The sequence below is a fragment of the Odocoileus virginianus genome, chromosome 11, assembly GCF_023699985.2.
Source record: "Odocoileus virginianus isolate 20LAN1187 ecotype Illinois chromosome 11, Ovbor_1.2, whole genome shotgun sequence".
In the NCBI taxonomy this organism is placed as follows: Eukaryota; Metazoa; Chordata; class Mammalia; order Artiodactyla; family Cervidae; genus Odocoileus; species Odocoileus virginianus.
In genome coordinates, this window is record NC_069684.1 from 41890996 (window position 1) to 41913227 (window position 22232).

General features: G+C 42.7%; 1 protein-coding gene across 1 annotated transcript in view; it reads left to right on the top strand.

The window, feature by feature from the left end:
- The window catches only part of SELP (selectin P), a 46364-nt gene that overhangs the window by 18541 nt on the left and 5591 nt on the right, over window positions 1–22232 (top strand). The window contains 14 exon segments of the mRNA XM_070474339.1: window positions 259–366; window positions 1069–1254; window positions 1989–2174; window positions 2891–2962; window positions 2965–3022; window positions 3024–3070; window positions 4629–4642; window positions 4644–4815; window positions 7877–8062; window positions 11262–11447; window positions 18492–18677; window positions 19785–19997; window positions 21014–21199; window positions 22097–22216. Coding sequence (XP_070330440.1) covers window positions 259–366; window positions 1069–1254; window positions 1989–2174; window positions 2891–2962; window positions 2965–3022; window positions 3024–3070; window positions 4629–4642; window positions 4644–4815; window positions 7877–8062; window positions 11262–11447; window positions 18492–18677; window positions 19785–19997; window positions 21014–21199; window positions 22097–22216 — 1920 coding nt within the window.

Here is a 22232-nt window from a genome sequence, read left to right on the forward strand (position 1 = left end):
TGGCAGAAACCAACACAACACTGTAAAACAACTCTCCTCTAATCAAAAACTTAAAAAATCCAAGCCAAGCAATGCTCCAGCAGGCCCCTATGGCACCCTTCACAGGGAACAGGCTGGCTCTCCGGGGGACGCTGTGGTTTGCTGTTGTCTGACTAGCTCAAGGTTACCCAAGCGGGGCTAAGACTTGGAATAAGAAGCCAGCTTTTCTTCGTACCTCCTTGGAATGTCTGTGATTCTGACCCATCTGTATCCACGCAGCCTCCTGCCAGGACATGTCCTGCAGCAAACAAGGAGAGTGCATTGAGACCATCGGGAACTACACCTGCTCCTGTTACCCTGGGTTCTACGGACCGGAGTGTGAACATGGTGAGCCCACTCTTCTGGTGATAGCAACATGGTCCATGGTCTTGCTCTACAGGCGATGCCAGGAAGTAGATCATCATGTTGGAGACTCTCCAGTGGGTACAGGCTAGTCCTAGGTCCTCTCTCTACCACCTGTCAGTCTGCCCCACTCAAACTGGCCAATCACACACTCGGGGTTAAACCACTTTATTTTTAGAGTGAACACTTCCTCCTAAAATTGCAAAATTTAAAAGTGCAAATGTAAGGACAGTAAAACAAAGAGAACTCTTTCAGGCTAATTTTGTTTGCTGGAAATAAACACCAGTAAAAGTATGATCATTTCCCAAGATGCAACCAATATAAGAGCTTCCCAGGTGGCTCAGTGGTAAAGAATCCACCTGCCAAAGCAGGAGATGCGGGTTCAACCCCTGGGTCAGGAAGATTCCCTGGAGAAGGAAATGGCAGCCCACTCCAGTATTCTTGCCTGGAAAATTCCATGAACAGAGGAGCTGGGCAGGCTTAGTCCATGGGATTGAAAAAGAGTCGAACATGACTGGGCAACTAAACAAACAAATCAATACAAAGGAACAAAGTAAAGATGAACAGGTTGGGTTAGAAGCCCAGGGAGACTGGTTTAGATGGGTCATACAAACTGTTTCAGCTTTTAGCAAACCTGACATTGTCTTCCAATGTGCAAAGAAAGAAATCAATATTTTGTTCTTACAGTCAGAGAGTGTGGCGAATTTGACCTTCCTCAACATGTGCACATGAACTGCAGTCACCCTCTTGGAAACTTCTCTTTCAACTCACGGTGCAGCTTCCACTGCACTGAAGGATACATATTGAATGGACCTAGGGAGCTGGAGTGTTTGGCTTCTGGAATCTGGACGAATTCACCCCCACAGTGCATAGGTATGTACACCCAATTCTTTTCCATCCTCATTGACAACTAGAATTTCAGAGGGCACAAAAGTCTTTCTCAATCTGAAAAACAAGAAGATCTACACTAAATGGGACATTCTGCTTATTACTGTTGCCCATCAACCAGAGTAACAGTAGTTTTAATTTTCATCTGTGGAGTGAGGGAGTTTAATTCTTGATTCTCACGCAAAAGCATTACAAAAAGGTCCCCTTCCCTTTGTTCACTGCAAAGTGAACAGAGTACAATAATGATTCAGGGTTTGGGTATTATTAATTTGAGAATTTCACCTTGCTTCTTTAAAAAGTAAACAAAGCAAGGATGTTTGGGTCTTTCCGAACAGTTACTGAAAGTACCATTTTACCAACCAAGTTCATCACCTTGCCTAACACTTTGGGAAGATGTAGACAGCTATCACTGGCTACCCAGGTGGTGCTGTAGTTAAAGAAACCGCCTGCCAATGCAGAAGATGAAAAAGACACAGGTTCGACCCCTGGGTTGGGAAGATCCCCTGGCGTAGGAAATGGCATCCTGCTCCAGTATTCTTGGCTGGAAAATTCCTTGGACAGAGGAGCATACATGGGGTCACAAAGAGTTGGACATGACTGAGTGCATGCGCGCGCACACACACACACACACACACACACAGCTGTTGCAGCATCCTAAGGTTTCCAAGGTGCTTGGCATGACACCAGGCCTCATGCCATTGCTCTGTGGCTGTTTTTAGCTGTCCAGTGCCCGGCTCTGAAGTCTCCGGAGCAAGGAAGCATGAGCTGTTTCCATTCCACAAAAGCATTCCAGCACCAGTCCAGCTGCAGCTTCAGCTGCGAAGAGGGATTTGCATTACTTGGGCCAGAGGTAGTGCATTGCACAGCTTCAGGGGTGTGGACAGCGCCAACTCCGGTGTGTAAAGGTGAGTTCCAGGAGGTTGGGGATGTATCATGTCCACTGCACCTGGTTCTTGCTGGGAGCACAGATGAAACCAGTCTGAATCACAACTTGACTCTCCTTTTACCTACCACTCAGCTAGGCTGGGGGCTTCCCTGGTGGCTCAGATAGTAAAGAATCCACCTGCAGTGCAGGAGACCCAGGTTTGCTAGAGAATTCCAGGGACAGAGGAACCTGGCAGGCTATAATCCATGCCTCGCAAAGAGTTAAGCGACTCAGTCAGTTCATCTGGGATAGGAAAGGAGTGTCAGGCTCTAGAAGAACAAGAGACTGATTTTACTACTGACTGTAAACAAAATTTAGAAGTCCTCCTCTCCCCAAAACTCACTGCCCTCAAGAAATTTCAGAATGACCTCATTCATAAATTTCACCTAAGATGGAACGGTGATATCTCCATCTGTAAGTAGATGCTAGAAGAATTACCAGGAGAGGTTTCTCGCAGTAAAGGGGATAAAAGACATTTGATAAAGGAGTCTTAAAAGAAACTTTTATTTTAAGGAGATTTAGGTCCTCCTGAAGCTTGGTTCTACAAGTCTAGACAAACATCATTAGGATCTCCTGACCCTTACAGATTCCTAGCTCCACTTAGATTTCCAGAGGTGGTTTCACCGTTGCTCTCCCAGCTGTGAGCATGGTTCTTCTCCTTCCTCAGTACCTTTCTCTATGGCTGGTGATGTCCAGCTATGCAGTGTGAGTTCCTGGAAGCCCCTACCAAAGGAATCCTGGACTGTGTCCATGCCCTCGTTTCCCTTGCAGTGGCTCTCGCTGCAAATTTGAATGCAAAACTCATTGAGTGAGGGGCGACGACAAACTGCTGCCTCGGCCCTGGCTGGGAGACCCCACCCTTGCCAGCCTTCAAGGGTAGGATTTTTTCAGCAGCAGCCCCCAGTCCACCAGGAAGTATGAGTTCATGCTGCCTATTTAGGCAAGGAGTCATGACACAGCGGGGAAGATCAAGGGCTTTTAACATCAATATGACCTTTCCCAGGCTCTGATCCTGAAATGGGCTGTTCAGCCCCCAGGAGGGATGGTTTTCCCCTCTGGAAAATGAGCTCTGAACTGTAAGGAGCTTCTGTGATATGAACTATGAATTGCAAGGAGCTTTAATAAGGATGACGCATATAAAAAGTATACAATTAAATAGTATGTATAAAGTACCTTGCAGAGAGCCTTTGTTTCTGCCTCTTTTTTCCCTGTCTGCCTCACCGGTGTCTAGAAGCTGTGGGTCAGTGTCCTTGCTATACTTCAGACAGAGTCAGAACAGCGGCTATCAGGATACACAGACAGATTGCTCAGCATAGTCCTTGGTGGCAGTCTTTGACAAAGGATCAAAGGAACACTGCACTGAGAGGCTGTGATACAACCCAAGGCAGGTTCCTAATACTGCAAAGCTGCATTCTGTGCAATTGCCTCACACCTCACACCAGTCGCATCTTAATAAAGCAAAAATGGGGAATAGCATAGCGGGAAATTAAATGTTGGATAAGTGAATTCCTGGAAGACCTGAATTATAAGCCCAGCTCTATTACTGTCTACATATGAGACCTTAGGGATGTCACTTAAAATTTCTAAACCTCACTTTTAATCTGCAAAGTTAGAGAGAAACGCTAGAGGATCTTTGGAACTTAAATTACCCTGACTCTGTAAAACCCAGAGGTCTAAGGTCACTGTGTGCAGTTTTTGTATCCTGAAAAACTCCAGGAGTATTCTGGAGATGAAATGCTTTGTCAAGGAAGAGCATGAGGAAATCAGCCTTTATCAGAACTGAGGTCCCTCGGGGCTTAATTATGCTCAGGAACTGACCTTGGGCTGCACACTCACTTGGCAACCGACGTCTGTTTAGGATGACATCCTGTGTTCCAGAAACAAGGCTCATTTAGAATCCTTTTATTGGGCTGGGTATTAGAGTGTCAACAATAAGCTATGTTGTTCTAGCCTTTTCCTTAGAAGTTCAGATCTCCTCCTTACAGATCCAATTTTCACAAATATTTTCAATGAATATTTAAAGAGCACCTTCAATGTCCCAAACATGCCAGGCTCTGGCATACAACTCTGGATGACTGGCATCAGCCGCAAGGAGACTGCGGTCTAAGGGGCAGAGTTATAACAGGGCATGAACAGCTCAAGCAGAGGGATTGTAGGAGCATGCTGGAAGGGGTTCTCCCCAGAGCTGGGATGGGCAGGGAAGGTTTCTTAAGGAAAGTGCAGTGTAAGCTGAGACTTGAAAGGCAGGTGAGCAATCCAGGCAAAGAGGGGAAGGGGAATGCGCTCCAGGAAGACTCCTCGTTTGGAAAAAGGAGGACTTGGGGTTCTGAATATACTGTGAGTAAAAAAGATGCATGATCTCTTGAGGGGCTCTTCTGCAAAAGAATCGAGCCCTTCTACCACCCAGTTTCTGACAATCACTTTTTCCATTTAGCCATTGCCTGTGAGCCCCCTGGAGAGTCCTGTCCATGGAAGCATGACTTGCTCCCCATCTTCGAGAGCATTCCAATACAACACCAACTGTAGCTTTCATTGTGCTGAGGGTTTCACGCTGAGAGGAGCTGATACAGTTCGATGTGCTGATTCGGGACAGTGGACAGCGCCAGCCCCAGTCTGTCAAGGTATACTGTGACATCATAATGTTGCTTCCGTGCCTTTTGGCTTATTAAAGGCATAAGTGTCCACATTTAGTTCTGTCATTCAGTTATTGCTCAAATGTTCACTGAGAATCTATCCTGTGCCAGACCCTTTGTGCTGGGCACTTAGGATGAAGTAGTGAGTGAAGGCAGTCTTAAGGGACATGCTCATTACAGCATCCTGAAATGTAAGGTGAGAGCTGTATTGACTGACACAGATGTGGCGAGTTAGCATGAAGGAGAGGGGGTTGGGACAGAGGAATGATACATGAGGAACAGCATGGTACAGTGCAAGAGTAATGACAAAACTTAGTCCAGTTCTCGGAGAAGGCAATGGAAACCACTCCAGTACTCTTGCCTAGAAAATCCCATGGACGGAGGAGCCTGGTGGGCTGCAGTCCATGGGGTGGCGAAGAGTCGGACATGACTGAGCGACTTCACTTTCAGTTTTCACTTTCATGCATTGGAGAAGGAAATGGCAACCCACTCCAGTGTTCTTGCCTGGAGAATCCCAGGGATGGGGGAGCCTGGTGGGCTGCCATCTATGGGGTCGCACAGAGTCGGACAGGACTGAAGTGACTTAGCAGCAGCAGCAGTCCAGTTCTGTCATGTCCTGGCAACAAGCTCTTGGTCTCTCTGAAACTTAGTGTCACCTGCAAAGTAAAGGTACTGTTATTTGCCTTACCTATCCACCTCACTAATGCTTGTGGGTTAAAGTGTGTAAATGATGGCTTAAAACTGCATGAGCTTCACAAATGGAGGTAAAATAATGATAATAACATTACTGTGTAAATCATATGTCTCTGATCTGATTTTACAAAAGCATCTCCTTAAAATAGTTCCTGTTCTCAATATTTTGCTCTTGAAGAACAAAATAGGGAAGTCACTAGGATTATTTTCTTTTACAAGGGGTACCCTACACAGAATTTATGTCCCAGAAGTGAAATACTATTAATAGTATCTTATGTGAGATCCCAAGCAATTTACATGAATCCCCTGGGTTGAAGTATACCCTGATTTTAAAATGAGGCCGTGGTTTGAAAGCAGGGTCTTGTAGAGAGATGTATACACCCATGTTGATAGCAGCACTATTCATAATAGTTAAAATATGGAAGCAACCCAAGTGTCCCACACAGATGAACGGATAAGGAAAAATGTGATATATCCATACAATGGAATATTATTCAGCCTTGAAACAGAAGGAGATTCTGGCTTCCCTGGTAGTTAATTTTTTTATTTAGACGGTAGAGAATCTGCCTGCAATGCAGGAGACTCAGGTTCGATCCCTGGGTAGGGATCCCTGAGTAGGGATCCCCTGGAGATGGGAATGGCAACCCACTCCAGTATTCTTGCCTGGAGAATCCCATGGACAGAGGAGCCTGGCCAGCTACAGTCCATGGGGTCACAAAGAGTTGGACATGACTGAGCAACTAACACTTTCACTTTTCTGACATATGCTACAACATGGATGAACTCAAGGACATTATGCTGAGGGTAGTAAGCCAGTCACCAAAAGACAAGTACTCAGGGATTCCACATATGAGTACTTAGAGTAGTCAAAATCACTGAGACAAAAAGTATTAAAATAGTTGTTTCTGGGGACTGAAGGGAGTGGGTGTAGGAAGTTACTTTTAATGATACAGAGTTTCAGTTGGAGATGAAGAATGTTTTGGAGATGGATGGTGTTGATGGTTGCACAAAACTATGAATATACTTAATCCCACTGGACTGTACACTTAGAAATGGTTCACTGGTAAAAGATAGGTTTTAGGCAATGTGTATTTTACTACAGGTAAAAAATGGAAGAAAAAAAATAAAAGTGAGGCAGCAGAGGGGTAGATCACTATGCACCATGATGGTGAGGCTTAGGGAGGGGAATGGGGTCTATTGTCCGAGAGACAAAGACGCAGACAGCACTGCGACATACTTAAAAGTTCTTGCCGGGCCCTTCTTGTCTGCAGGCAGATAATAGAAAACCGGCAGCCAGATACAAGTTTCAGTAACTCCCTTGATAGGCCTTCCTAGCGCTCTCCACTCTGACAGGCTAGGTCAGCACCTGATGCGTAGCTATAATGATTCTAAGACTATGACTACTACTGATACCACTGCTGCTGCTACTACTATGATCAGGAATAGTAGCAATATATATATTATTGAGCATTTTAGTCTAACTCCATGAGGTAGTTAAAATCATTGCTCCCATTTTAAAGATGAGAAAAGACATATATAAGATATAGGTGTTCTCTCCATTTAAAGCCATCTACGTCATATGATTGAGATCATAGTATACATACAATTTTTTTTCTGCTTTTTCACCTAACATTGTACATTGAGACACCTCTCATATCTTTTCAAGGTGCAACAGATCATATTCTTTTCATGGCTCCACCATAGTTAATTTTCAGCCTCTAATTAGTGGCATTTATGTTTGTTTTCAATATTTTGCTCTCACATATGATTAAAAAAAAAGGGTTTCTCTGGTGACTTAGCTGGTCAAGAATCCACCTGCAACGCGGGAGACCTGGGTTTGGTCCCTGAGTTGGGAAAATCCACTGGAGAATGGAAAGGCTAGCCACTCCAGTATTCTGGCCTGGAGAATTCCATGGACTGTATAGTTCATGGGGTCACGAAGAGTCGGACATGACTGAGTGACTTTCACTTATGATAAATGATAAAAACTTAGTGGTATTTATGTTTGTTTTTAGTATTTTGCTCTCACAAATGATATGATAAAATTTCTCCAAATTGATTTTTGATATGCACCTTGTTACATACTTAGCATCAATTCTTGGGTCCAAAATTACGATATTTTTAAAACTATGGATGCATATTATCAAATGCTTAACAATGACTCGGCATTTCCTCATAAAGTCATTCAACTGGCATTGTGACTATATGATACTTTTCTCATCTTCCTGGTTAAACATGCCCAATTCAAAGATCCCTCTTGTTGGCATTAGAAAGAGTTAAGGGGTGGGAATCAATGAGTACTTGTATATTACTTGTGTATTACTCCTTCCTCACTCCCTACTTCCTCCCTTCTTAGCATTGCAGTGCCAGAATCTTCCGACCTCAAACAAGGTCCGGGTGAACTGCTCACATCCCTTTGGTGACTTCAGGTACCAGTCGACCTGTAGCTTTACCTGCGATGAAGGATCATTCCTGGTGGGAGCAAGTGTGCTGCAGTGCCTGGATACGGGGAACTGGGATGCTCCTTTTCCAGAATGCCAAGGTAGGATGAACTCTTTCCAGTGTCTTAGAAACAAATTGTCGGCTTATTTTAAAAAGCTGTATTTAAAAGGTGGTAACTGTCTAGGGGACAGAAACTTGAAATGGACTGGAAAATGAATAAACACTATCATCAGGAAGCCCTTATTATCGGGTCACATGGGGATCCCAAGTGCAGAGGCCTTGATGGGCTGGCAGACACCACAAGCGATGGGATATCTGACAGCAGGAAAGGCTGCTGCCAGCTCTGCCCTGGGGCCTTTACCAGGATCTGAAGGCCCCTATCATGGACTAGGTTCACTGTTCTCACTTGGCTAAAGATAGCCTCTGGAAACAAGGCCAGGGGAAAAGATAGTCCCAGGATGTTGTTCCAAGACTAATCTGGCACTTTAGTCCTAGGAAACATAGCATATAGTGGTGGGATGGCAGGTAACGCATGGGTTTAATAGGAGAATGGGAGGGGCAGCATTTACAGGTACCTGGTTGCAAATAAGATTGGAGAAACCCACTTAGAGTAAAGTAAAGAGTGATGAAAACAGAAAGAAACTAATCTATACATGCAAAATCACAGGATTCTCAGAAGAAAAAAAAAGTACCTATTCAGTATAATCATATATATCTGCATTTCACTTGATATAAAATAAAGCCAGTTATTGAATGAAATAGAACTGGTTCTGATCATCTGGGTTTGGAAATTGAAAGACAGATATATACTTTTTATACTCCCCATTCCTTTTTCTACCCAATTATTTACTTATATTTATGGAAAACCCTACATTTAAAAGATAACATTTATATTTATAAAAGCTCTAGAAAAATAAATAAACAAAAAAATCCTCTTACATACTGTCCCCAAAGTACCCCACCCTTAAATAGACACTGGTTATGTTTTTCCATTATTGTATAAATTCCTCCAATGTTTTTCCACTTTACCCTCAACACAATTAGTATTTTCATGAGGCATATATAAGTTTAATAATAAAATTAGATAGGTAAAATACTAGACAATTCTGCATTGTTTGCCTTCACTTTTCACTTTGTGCCCACTTTCAGCATGAGTAAAAGCAGACAGATACATGTTTTTAATGAACAGGAAACCACTTGCTATTCAGGTCACACATAAGCACACACAAGTACACACACACGCCCACTACTATTAAGTCAGGTCAACACAGTGAACAAATGAATGAACAAAGGGGCTGACCAACTCAACAGAACTGCATGCCTTTATCCCCAGACACAAGAGAGCCTGGCAAGCCCTGAGGGCTAGGGCTGAGCCCACCTTCTGAGCTGGGTCTGCAGAGACCAGGCTGAGGCTTGTGACCTTGGGCCCTCAGCTCTCACCCTGGCTACGCTGAAGCCTGGATGCACTACGAAGTCCCGGTGACTGTGGGGAAGAACTTGGGAGTCCCTGAGGGCGTTCCAGGGCACAGCACCTTTCCGGACAGCCTTGGGCTGTGCAGGGCACAGATTACAGCTCATTGCCCCATACTGGCCTGCCTGTGGGTGTTTCACAGGAGGGAGGCTGACACTCATCACGGCTTCCTGTGACCTTCTAGTTCCCTTCCGCTTTTAGTTCTTTGTTTACTCTGACTGAACTTTCTCCTCTTGCTGCTGAGCGAGCATCATGTGAAATACCCAAATGTGGTCTGGGCAGGAAGGTACCATGAGGCTTGCAACCTACTAGCTGTTGTAACGTGCCCCAAAATGTGTTATCAGTTTCCTTTTCCAAAGCCACACCCCCACACCCACCTTCCTACCCCAGCTATCAGAAGGCAAAGTCACAAAAAAGCTGCAAACCGACTCATGGCACCACACTGCCCCCCGCCCCGTTTGTCCTTACAGTTCATAGGCTTCTTGACTTGTCTCCTCTCCCCTCTCCTCACCCCCACACTGAATACAGAAAGACTTTTCAAGTGGTGGAAAATACCAGGTCTTTGGACAAATGGATGAGATGGGGGATGTAGCTGGAGAGAAGGGAGGAAGGGAAGAGACAGGTACAGAAAATGCTCACAAAGCCTCAAGCAGTTCAAATCTGTGGCTGAAAGACAGCCCTGGTTCATCCACACTCCCACTGTCTCTGGTCTGAAGCCACACACGACCCAATCAGGTCAAACAGTGAAGAAGAAACACCCTAAACCATGTATTCATTTTTTTTTAAAAGGCCAGTGTGTTTAATTGAGTTTTATTTCATTAATTGGCTGAGAGATATCTTGGCAGCCATTAACATTTGCATACACAGTGTTTTCACTTTTGAGCCTTATAAAAATCCTGAGAACTATGTAATGCTAGTATCCACATTTTAAAGGTGAATAAACATATGGAAGTTCAGAGACTGGCCAAAAGTCACAGAGCATGATCTCCAACCAAATCAGATCCTTTAGCACCACAAACTCCACATGGATAAACTGTGGCAAAGAACTGTGATATCTTATTGACCATTTTTTGTAAGTAGACAGGTAGAGTCATTTGCTGCTGGTCACTGTAGGATAAGACTGGTGGAAAGAGCATTTGCAGATGGCCAGTTACATAATTTGCCTACTTTGTGCCATGATTTTTTAATTTTTGCCAATGATTTTGTTAACTTATTATTTTATATAATAATAAATTTGAGGTTCTCTGCAAAGCAAAGATTGTTATTTTTCCCACTTCATAGATGAAGCAACTGAGGTTCAGTATATTTATTGTCCAGAAATTTCAATGCTAGTGAGTAACAGAGGCAGGTTTTGGACCCAGAGTTCATCACTTGGTTGGGGGAAGGAACTTTTGGAAGGGGAGAAAGTATTTTACTCCATTTCCCTATTTCCAGTCACTTGTCATTATTTTCTGGCAAGGTTATTGGGTCTACCTCTGGAGAAAGTGTCAAGGGAGCAGTCACTCCCACTCCCGTCCAGGGGTAACTAACATGAGCTGCATCACCATCACCATCTTACCCAAAAAAGTGCCAGCATTCTTTTAAATCACCTCTAAAGCTCTTCTAAAGCTCTTTAGGGGTAAGCATTTCAGGATACCAACCCACTGTCAGCTGCCGTTTCACACATTCAGGACGTCTAACTGGTGACTAGTCCCATGAAATTTAAACAATCGTTCTAACCCAATACTGCACTGGTCTACTAAGGACACACACAAACACACACACGCTGATTTAAGTGGCTGTGTTCTAAAACAACCTTCTCTCTCCTCCTTGGCCGTGCCCACGCTAGCTGTTACCTGCGCACCTCTGCCAAACCCTCAGAACGGAGAAAAGACTTGTGTCCAACCTCTTGGAGGTTCCAGTTATAAGTCCACATGCTGGTTCACATGTCATGAGGGATTCTCTTTATCCGGACCAGAAAGACTGGACTGTACTTCATCTGGACACTGGACGGGTTCCCCACCCACGTGTGAAGGTAGGACGATGGGTTTATCCTTTCTTATGGCTTCTCAGGTAACAGTATAGAATGGAGCATCATCATCAGGAATTCATGTAAACCTCAAGCTAAAGGAAGCCTTCTCTTCAAGGCATAACAATCTAGACCAAAAGTTTCCCCCCTCCCGCCAAATATTCTTGTAACAATAGCTTTAATCATTTCATAGTTCCATAATGTATTTCAGTGTCATTGTGACATTTGATGTTTATCACAATCCTGAAATAATGAGGACAGGCAATATTATCATCATTTTATGGATGAGAAAATAGAGGCTCAGAGATTAGGTAATTTATGGAAATTCCTACTATTAATGCTGAAGCTCAGCTATGTCACTGGGACTTTTACTTCATTATAAAGAATTTTCTTACTACACTCTTATTCATCCCCACATTCTCCTTCACTGAGCATTGCTAAGTCCCAGACACTGAGCTTCCCTGGGGGGGGGGGCAGTGATTCCATCCCAGCCCCTCGAGGCTCTCACAGTCTACGGATTTGTGTCTAGCCTCTCCTTGCTCCAGTTCCATGTGGATTACAAGCTCCCTGAAGGCAGGAACTGCACCATCTTCACCTTTGCAATGCCCTGCAACAGCTAGACAGAAACAAATGTAGGCATGTGACAAGTATCTGTTGAACTGAATCTTCTCATTTACCAGTTAAATTTATTCAAGCTCAAGCCTTTTTGACAATGAATTAGTGGATCCTCAAAGGCAATGGGCAGATCTTATCTGTCTGTGATTCCCCTGAAACATCTGGCTGACACATATCTGGTATATGAAAGTGAAAGTGTTAATCGCTCAGTCGCGTCTGACCCTTTGTGACCGCATGGACTATAGTCTGCCAGGCTCCTCTGTCTACGGGGATTCTCCAGTCAAGAATACTAGAGTGGGCAGCTGTTCCCTTTTCCAGGGGATCTTCCCAACCAAGGGCTTGAACCCAGGTCTTCTGCATTGCAGACAGATTCTTTACCATCTGAGCTACCACAGATAATGTGCTCTAAGGTAGAAGTAGAAGTTTGCAAATGGATTCATTTATAGCTCATGTTTACTTTCAAATGTCATCATTTTACCCTGTGACAACCTAGAGGGCTAGGATGGGGTGGTAGATGGGAGGGAGGCTCAAGAGAGAGGGGTCATATGTATACCTATGGCTGATTCATGTTGTGTGGCAGAAACCAACACAACATTGTAAAACAATTATCCTCCAATTAAAAGTAAATTAATTTAAAATAAAACAGTCATTACACAACTTAAGTTGCAGGAATAAGCAATTATACAGTATTTTTTTACCTGTAACATATGAAACCCAGAATAAAAGTAATATTCTTAAAGGAAAAAAGTCACCTTTTTTTATTCTTTGGTTCTACTGTTCCATGTACTACAGTCAGGAATAATAAAACCAGCAATAATAGCTAATTTTTATTGTTTGAGTAAGTACTAGCTATTACATCTGCATTTTTGCATTCAATACACAAAATCCTTAACATGGTTATCATTATCCCTGTTTTAAAGATGAAGAAATGGAGGCTTTGAGAAGATAAATAACTGGCAAAGATGTGTGTGCTACATCTTAGCTACAAAGGGCAGTTAGGATTCAAACCCAGGTCTAGCCTGATTACAGGACTAGAGCTTTTACCACTACACTACACTGCCACCCAGTGGCCAGTTTCTAAATCTCGGGTCAGCTCAGTTCAGTTCAGTTCAGTCGCTCAGTCGCGTCCTCTTTGCGACCCCATAGACTGCAGCACGCCAGGCTCCCCTGTCCATCACCAACTCTCAGAGCCTACTCAAACTCATGTCCATCGCATCAGTGATGCCATCCAACCACCATCCTCTGCCATCCCCTTCTCCTCCTGCCTTCAATCTTTCCCAGCATCAGGGTCTTTTCCACTGAGTCAGTTCTTCGCATCAGGTGGCCAAAGTATTGGAATTTCAGCTTCAACATCAGTCCTTCCAATGAATATTCAGGACTGATTTCCTTTAGGATTAACAGGTTGGATCTCCTTGCAGTCCAAGGAACTCTCAAGAGTCTTCAACACCACAATTCAAAAGCATCAATTCTCTGGCACTTAGCCTTCTTTATGGTCACAACTATACATGCCTACTGGAAAAACCATAACTTTGGCCAGACGGACCTTTGTTGGCAAAGTAATGTCTATGCTTTTTAATGTGCTGTCTAGGTTGGTCATAATTTTTCTTCCAAGGAGCAAGTGTCTTTTAATTTCATGGCTGTAGTCACCATCTGCAGTGATAGTCATTCGTAAATTCCACTGTTCTTGTCTAATTGCCGCGGCGACTACAGTAGCAGTTGTTCTAAAATGAACTTTAGATGAGTGATCAAATGAGTGAATATGTTTTTAGAAATCTATTAGTGAAAAGAGCTAAATACTTCTTTTTTCTTATTCCTTCTTGTGGAATGAGCACTAGATTAATATACAAAGACTTGTATTGCTCTTCCCTGAAGTTATGGAGTCACATAGATCATGTCACACCCTGATATTCTCGATTCCAAAAGGAGAGGAGTGGACAAGGACACCTCTGAGGCTCTTTCCCTGGACAAGGATTCTGTAGGCTAAAGTACATAAAATGCTACTGTGCATGCATGTGTGCTGTCTTGTCCGATTCTTTATGACTCCATGGACTGTAGCCTGCTCGTCTCGTTTGTCCATGGGTCTCTGTCCATGGAATTTTCCAGGCAAGAATACTGGAGTGGGTTGCCATATTCTCCTCCAAGAGATCTTCCCAACCCAGGGATCTAATACATGTATCTTGCGTCTCCTGCATTGGCAGGCAGATTCTTTACCACTGTACCACCTGAGAAGTCCAAAATGCTATCATCTATTGTCAAAAAAAAAAAAAATACACTACAAGCCATCCAGGGAATCTAGGACTTTGATAGCTGATATCTTTAGGGCTTGTGCTTCATCACAGGTTTCTCAGTCACTCATTTGTTTATTCCATGGGCATTTATCATGAGTTCTGTATTCCACATTCTAAGTCTAAAAAAAAACAAACAAACTGAGATATAAGAAATACCTCACTGAAGTTTTTTTGTTTTTGTTTTTCTCATGAAAGTTTTAAATCATACATTGCAATCAGCATGGTTGTTAAATCTGTAATCTCTGAAGCCCCCATTCCTCCTGAGTCTCTTCCACCTCCTTTTCTCCACATGAGCTGACATTTCAGGCCTGGCCCTGCCCAGTGCCTAAAACTAAACTAGACCATGGGCAGCAGCTTTTGTGAGCTATGGACTTTGGAATTGCCAACCTGGTCTGAACCTGATAGTTAGCTCTGGCTTTTGGACCTGTGTTTCTATCTCATTCTCCAAATTTAGTCTCTAGATTTAGGCAGAGTTCCTCTTCTATTCCCATATGCCTGAGTCCATGAATTTTGAAACTTTCAGCAGTGAACTCTGATTTTCACCTGGTGTTCTGCAGAGTCCTGGACTCTATCAGACGGGATTGAGGGCTACCACGTACATGGGGTGGTGTGGCAAGTGCACCGAGCCTCTTGTTTCATGGTGCAAAGTGGGGCTCCATTTTTTTTGAGTTGGGTCCACAGACATTCCCCTTTCTGTTAGAATGTCAGTTTCCTGGGCTCTCTAGGACTTGAGCTCCACCTGCATTTCCTAATCTTCTCCCTTGCCTTTACCCACGAGGACCTGAATTCCTTTCCCTGAATATAAGCGGTACTGAGTTGCTCCCATCTGGCTGCTCTGTCCCCTACATTCCTGGCTGTTGGGCCACTATCCTGATACGATGACTGTTCCCTCAATCACATTGTCATTGACTCTCTGGAGACCCTGTTCAGCTGCTGGACCTGACTCCTACTGACCAACCTCACCTTGATGGGGAGGTGAGGGTCCTGGTTTTGAGTCCCAGTCCTAGCTCTGTCCTTCTGCCACGCCCTCACTCATCCAAGATCTAAAATACAGCAGACTGCTGCCCTCTAAGCTCTGTCCTGGCTCACATCTCTGTTTCATTTCTCCACTCCTCCAACTTTTATCTGACTCCATGAAGATTCCCAGTCTTTATTTTCAAAGTTTCAGTTTAGAACCACCAACTCAATGAAATTTTTGAAATTTATTATGTATACTACTTTTACTTTCCAAAAATTTCATGACAAAACTACATTTGACTCAAGCTAAAAAAAAAAATAATAATACACAGAGACAAAGAATTCATCAAAATTAAAATAATATAAAGCAATATTTTATCAGTTGATGATAGCATGCCAGTGAACCCACTAATTCATGAATTCACATGCCATCATGTTCATCTACATCATGAATTATAGAAAACATCAATGTTTCAATAGACAGCATTGCTTTGAAGTCCATGAAAATAGAGCATTAAGTATGGTGATAAAAGCAGCTCTTATCTATTTCCTATTCTTCTTGTAATAAGTCAGTTTTTAATAAAGTTTTAGAGTAGGTTCAAGAATATGACTACTTTTTGTTGTTACCCAGAGAGGTCACCCCTTGGTAAAAATCTCTTCCTCTACCTCTGCACTAGGCCCCTTCACTCCACCAACTTCCTCAAATTTAATTCAGCCCCTGATTGCTGAGTGCCCACCACTTGACGGATCTGAACTAGGCTTCCACGTACCTCATCAAGTCTGCCCCTCAGACCGGAAAACATGCTTTCTTGTGCAAGTTAGTCAAATCCTTCTTAGCAGCCTTTGATTCAACAAGGTTTGTGTTTATAGAAGAGGGTTCAGAGACTTTCCTAGATACAAAAGGCTATGTTTATAACCTTGGCAGAAAAAGACTCATAGAACTGAGACCAAAGCATATCCCCCAAGTAGATTTAATGCTGTGGAATTCTCTTTGTATGCTAGGGGTCACTTAAGTCAATTTTTAAAAACAGAAACTCCTCTTGTTTCTTTTCACATCATGTAAAATCACTTGTCAGAATGCATCCAAATTAAATTGTGCTTACTAACACTCATTCTTTCGACAAATATTCTTAGACCTCTCTACTCTGTGTCAGGCACTGTTGCCTGGAGTATAGCCGATATTATGTAGTTTCTGGGAGATTCTGAAAAAGATATTTTAGTGAAAATGTTCATAAATGATTTAATATCTATGACTTATACCAATAGATAATAAAAGTTTGATAAACAGAATTGATCTGCCAGGCATGGATTCATTAATTACTCAAACATTTCATAGTTCTAAACTGAAATTCAGTATGTTACTTTGGCTATGTGAATGGTTTCACACAATCAGGATCCACAGTTCTTCAGTGAACAGCCCACTCCAAAGACACGTGGGCCAGCATGTAAAAACCAATACTTTTGCATGAGGCGTTGCACAGGGCTTTGAGAGGTTTTTTTTTTAAAAAAGCAAAACAGCTAAGCAAAAGGAGCCTTATCTGACTAAGGCATTGCTTTCAGATACCCTTGGATTTAAAGAAAGGACAGTCACTTAATTTGGCAATAACCCAACGTGAGTGAAAGTTGCTCAGTCGTGTTCAACTCTGTGACCCCATGGACTCTACAGTCCATGGAATTCTCCAGGTCAGAATACTGGAGTGGGTAGCCATTTCCTTCTCCAGGGGATCTTCCCAACCCAGGGATCGAACCCAGGTCTTTGGCATTTGCAGATGGATTCTTTTCCAGTTGAGCCACCAGGGAAGCCCAAGAATACTGGAGTGGGTGGTCTGTCCCTTCTCCAGGGGATCTTCCCGACCCAGGAATCAAACCAGGGTATCTTGCATTGCTGTCGGATTCTTTACCAGCTGAGTTACCAGGGAAGCTCCAATAACCCAATATTTGTTGATAAATAATAGTCTCGTGTCAGAGAATGTCACTGAGAGAAAGATATGATCCTAAGATAAATATGTAACTTCAATAAATATATAAAAAATAATTTTTGAAGGAAATAGTAAATTTAGTTACTCATACACTTGGCATATGGTTGTTGAGCACCACCTCTTGAAATCCTGCAGTGTGATTGTGGGATACACAAAGATTTATGATTCTCAGGTTTAGGAGCGTTCCATCCAGGAGAAGAGGGAAGAGCTGACATGCGATATGATAGCATGAGAGTTCAAAAAAAACACCAATGTGTTCAGAGGAGAAGACTTCAGGCTGCAGTGATCAGCAGAGGCTTTGGAAAGCCTGTGTTTGATTGGATCCCAGAGGATGGCTGGGATTTTATTTAATGAAAACTGAAAGAAATTTAGGGCAGTGGGAGCCAAGGCCCAGAGGCAAGAACACATGAGGTCAGTTAAGGGAATTCCCGGGGAATACTTTAGCTTGACCAGGAGGTTTTGCACTTACTTGTGCTATGAAGCTGTGGTTTTTTAAAAAATGAAAGGCTGGATGCATGAGACAAGTGCTCGGGCCTGGTGCACTGGGATGACCCAGAGGAATCGGGTGGAGAGGGAGGTGGGAGGGGGCATCGGGATGGGGAATACATGTAAATCCATGGCTGATTCATGTCAGTGTATGACAAAAACCACTACAATATTGTAAAGTAATTAGCCTCCAACTAATAAAAATAAATGGGAAAAAAAAAAAAGAAAAGCCTGGGGATCCAAACGGAAGGAATAGTAGTTTAGGACAGAACATGATCATTGCAGGTATAGATGTGCTGAATTTGTGGAGACAGCAGGGTATCTAACTGGAAGTAATTTCAGGCAGAAGGAAGGATGGAGATGAAACCCTGGACTGCCCTTCTACAAAGAGGATAGTGAGAGTCAGGGAAGCCACAAGATCTCTGAAGCAGAAGGTTTAGAGAAAAGAGGATGAGATGGTGAATTCTTGAGTCTGACTGCTTAAACCCTTGACTCCTTCATTTTTGGAATTTCTCCCTATATCCTCTTTGCAGACCCACCATCCTTGCCCCTGCCCTCTGCACTTCACGACTTGTGTTTGTTGTGAAATGTCTGCTACCTAGCAAAACACAGGAGATAGTGGGAGTGCAATAAGTATTTGCTGAAAATGTGAATGAATTAATTTGGTGCAAAACAGGGTTTTGAATCAATTTGGAGATTGTGACATTCTTGATTTGGTTCTTCAGCCATCAAGTGTCCGGAACTATCTGCCCCCGAGCAGGGAAGCCTGGACTGTCCTGACATGCATGGAGAATTCATTGTTGGCTCCATCTGCCACTTCTCCTGTAATAAGGGCTTGAAGCTGGAGGGGTCTAACCATGTTGAGTGCACAGCTTCTGGGAGATGGACAGCACCCCCACCAGTCTGCAAAGGTAAAACAGTGTATCCTCACAAGACAGCCTTTCTTCTAGAAATTTCCTCAACAAAAATAACAAATACTTAACATACACTCTTACTATATGACAGGTACACATTATATTATTATTATTGTGAAACCTTCACTTCTGTCATGAAGTGGGTTATCTACTGGGATACAGGAGACATGGCCTATGGATTTAAAAAATATATAAGGAGTGGCAGGACTTTTTCATATTTGTGAATAAAAGATATACTGATTTTTAAGCACAAATTTTCTTTCATAATTTTGGCTTCTTTTTCTCAAAGAGCTTTGTTGAGTTCATTGAATGGTTTCCATTTCTTCATCACCAGGAGAGTACTAGGGGTGGAGTCACTGGTCGAATGTTTCAAATTAAGGAACAGAAGTGGGGAGAGGTCAGTTGTCATCTCTCTGCCAAGTGGCAAGTTAGTGACAGAGTCAGTGGCATTTTCCACACCTCACATTTCATGCTGACCTTTGGCCTGAAGACAATTAACACCTCCCAATAAAGCAGCAATGGGCAAGCAATTGGTCTATGCATATTTTGCTGAGTTTTCATATTTCTACACCCATTACTCTGTGTTTTTTTTTCTTGGTTTCGTTTTCTTCTTAATATAAGTAACACTGACATCCTCTCCCCAAATTCTTCTTCTGGCCAGGAGAAGCATCTCTTCAAGAACAATTTTAGATAATTGTTTCATCTGGTTTTCTATGGTAGTGGATGGTTTAGTTGCTAGGTTATGTCTGGCTCTTTTGCGACCCCATGGATTGTAGCCTGCCAGGTACCTCTGTTTATGGGATTTTGCAGGCAAGAATACCAGAGTGGGTTGCCATTTAGTTCTCCAGGGGATCTTCCCGCACCAGGGATGGAACCCAATATCTCCTGCATTGCAGGCAGATTCTTTACCGCTGAGCCACCAGGGAAGCCCCTGGTTTTCCATGCCTGATTTTAGTAGTTTTCCTTAACTTCCTTAAGGAGCTATTGCTAGAACCTCCCTGATTATGAAAGGACCAGAAGACAGTTACTGCATGTCAGTCTTAACTCTGTTGTGCTCCTCTTAGTTGGGAGCTCTGTAAATTGAAACTCTTTTTTTTTTCGCAGTGGACACAGCATCAGCTCCTGTTCCAGTGGTGCAATGCCCACCCCTCATCGCTCCAATGCAGGGAACAATGTCCTGTCAGCATCATCTGAGGAACTTTGGTTTGAATACCACTTGCCACTTTGGATGCAAAGCTGGATTCACACTCATGGGAGACAGTGCTGTCCGATGCAGACCTTCCAGACAATGGACAGCAGTAGCTCCCATGTGCAGAGGTAAGGTGAAACATAGGAGGCAGCTCTGACACTATCTTCTAGCATGCTAGGCATTGTCCATGGCTGCCGAAATCTTATCCAGCGCCAGTGACCACTTCAGGTGTCAGCTCCTCCATGAAACCCACGCCAATCCCAATTAGAAGTAATGAACAACAGGCATATCATGTCTCCCCTTCCTTACATCACAAGCTAATGCCCTGGTACTCCTAAAGGAAGAAACACATGGAAATGACAAAATGTGTTAGAGCCATAAATATGCTGAACGTGAAACCAGTTATATGAATTGTGAGTTACAAGGTACAATTCTATTGATGATGTGGCCTTGTAAACATTCCATATTTCATAACTGGAACCCAATTAAAAAGATAAATTGTGAATGTTACCTCTTAAAGACCTATACCCTATTCATGAAGCACTGTGTCTCTTCCATCATTGTATTCCCTATGAAGCACAGCACAGTGCTTTGCAAATGTCAGTATTGCCCAACAACATTTGCTAAATTCAGTTTCCTGAGTTGAGTTAAATTTTGTTTTCTATACACAAATTTGGGAGAATATACTGAAATGCCCTGAAAAACAGTTTAAAGAGAATGGTGGTCTCTACTTCTTTCAAACTTTCAGGGGCCAGGTATGCTGAACAATTATTATCTCAAGAAATATGTGCTGACATGGCACATGGTAGTAATAATAATATTTAGGACAACAGTATTTTTGAGAAGCAAAATTCTGTAAATAATATTTTTGTGGGCAAGACTGATCAATCCACTGGAAGTTTATTTATTGAATTGCCACTGTGTGCCCTCCTTAGTTCTTTGGCTATCATTCTTTGAGTGTATATCTCAGTACGTTTGATATTGGAAGACCTTGTGGGAATGCCAAAAATAGCTCATGTCCTTTCTGATCTTTTGTATTCCACCACATCTACTGGCAACCTTAGCCATGTTTCATATGAAACCATAATCTCTTTTATGTTCATTCTGTATGTTTGCTTTTCCTACATTCTTTTTTCTTCTGCAGCTGTCAAATGCTCCAAGCTACCCATTACTGAGCCAATAGTGATGAACTGCTCCAACCCTTGGGGAAATTTCAGCTATGGATCAATCTGCAGCTTCCATTGCCCAGAGGGTCAATTACTTAGTGGCTCAGAAAGAATAGCATGCCAAGAGAATGGTCAGTGGTCAACAACCATGCCAACCTGCCAAGGTATATGTCTCATACAGGTTAGGAAGTCGCTTTGATATGGAAAAAAATGAAATCAGTTTTTCTCCTCTGTGTGTTTCTTAATAGTGGTCTCACTTTCTATCACTGGGTTTCCCCTGCGTCTAATAATTGTTTCACAATGAATCAAACAGAATCTCTGAATCTTATACAGCGCAGTGGGAATCAAATTTAAACAATCATCACTACTTTTTCAAAGCTCCAATCTGTGAAATGAATCCTCTCATTTCTTTATAATCTTTGTGTAGTATTGGATTGGCCAACAAGTCCAGCTGGGTTTTTCCATAAGATCTTACAGAAATACCCAAGTGAACTTCTTGGCCAACCTAATACATCTTGAAGTTTCAAGATGTTTTAAACTGAAGGTTATTTAATGAAGAATCCTAATTCATTATCTCAGAATACCTTTGTTTACCATATACCTCCCCCAAATACTATGTGTCTTCCTTAATCAAGCTCTGCTTGTAAGGTTTATTTCATCCCCTTCCATTTTTTTCCCCCTCTAGTACCTTGTTGTAACTACTTTTTGTCATAAAAATGAATCTACAATTACCTTCCCCCTCAAATTACCCAGTGTATTTTGTTTGTCCAAACTGCCATTTAATTATCTAATTCCATTTATTGAGTCCGTACCTTGACTCCTTGGAAACTACGTTTGATACTTAAGCATTAGGAAGAAAATCAAGTTCTGCTTGTGTCCCATTCTGTTGGAGTGATTTACGACTTCCAGGTTTTTTGTGCTGGGTTGTAAGCACTGCCAGGACCTTGGAGGACTTACTTGATCTCACACCTTAGCGTTGTTGGGGCCCTTCTTGGGGAATGATGGTCTTCTGCACAAAACACTTCTTATGTCTCACATGTGTGTGTGTGTTTGTTTTGCAGCAGGGCCACTGACTATCCAGGAAACCCTGACTTATGTTGGTGGAGCAGCAGCTTGTACAACAGGCTTAGTGACGGGTTCGATACTCCTGGCTCTACTAAGAAGGCGTTGCAGACAAAAAGGTAAATTGGAAACAGT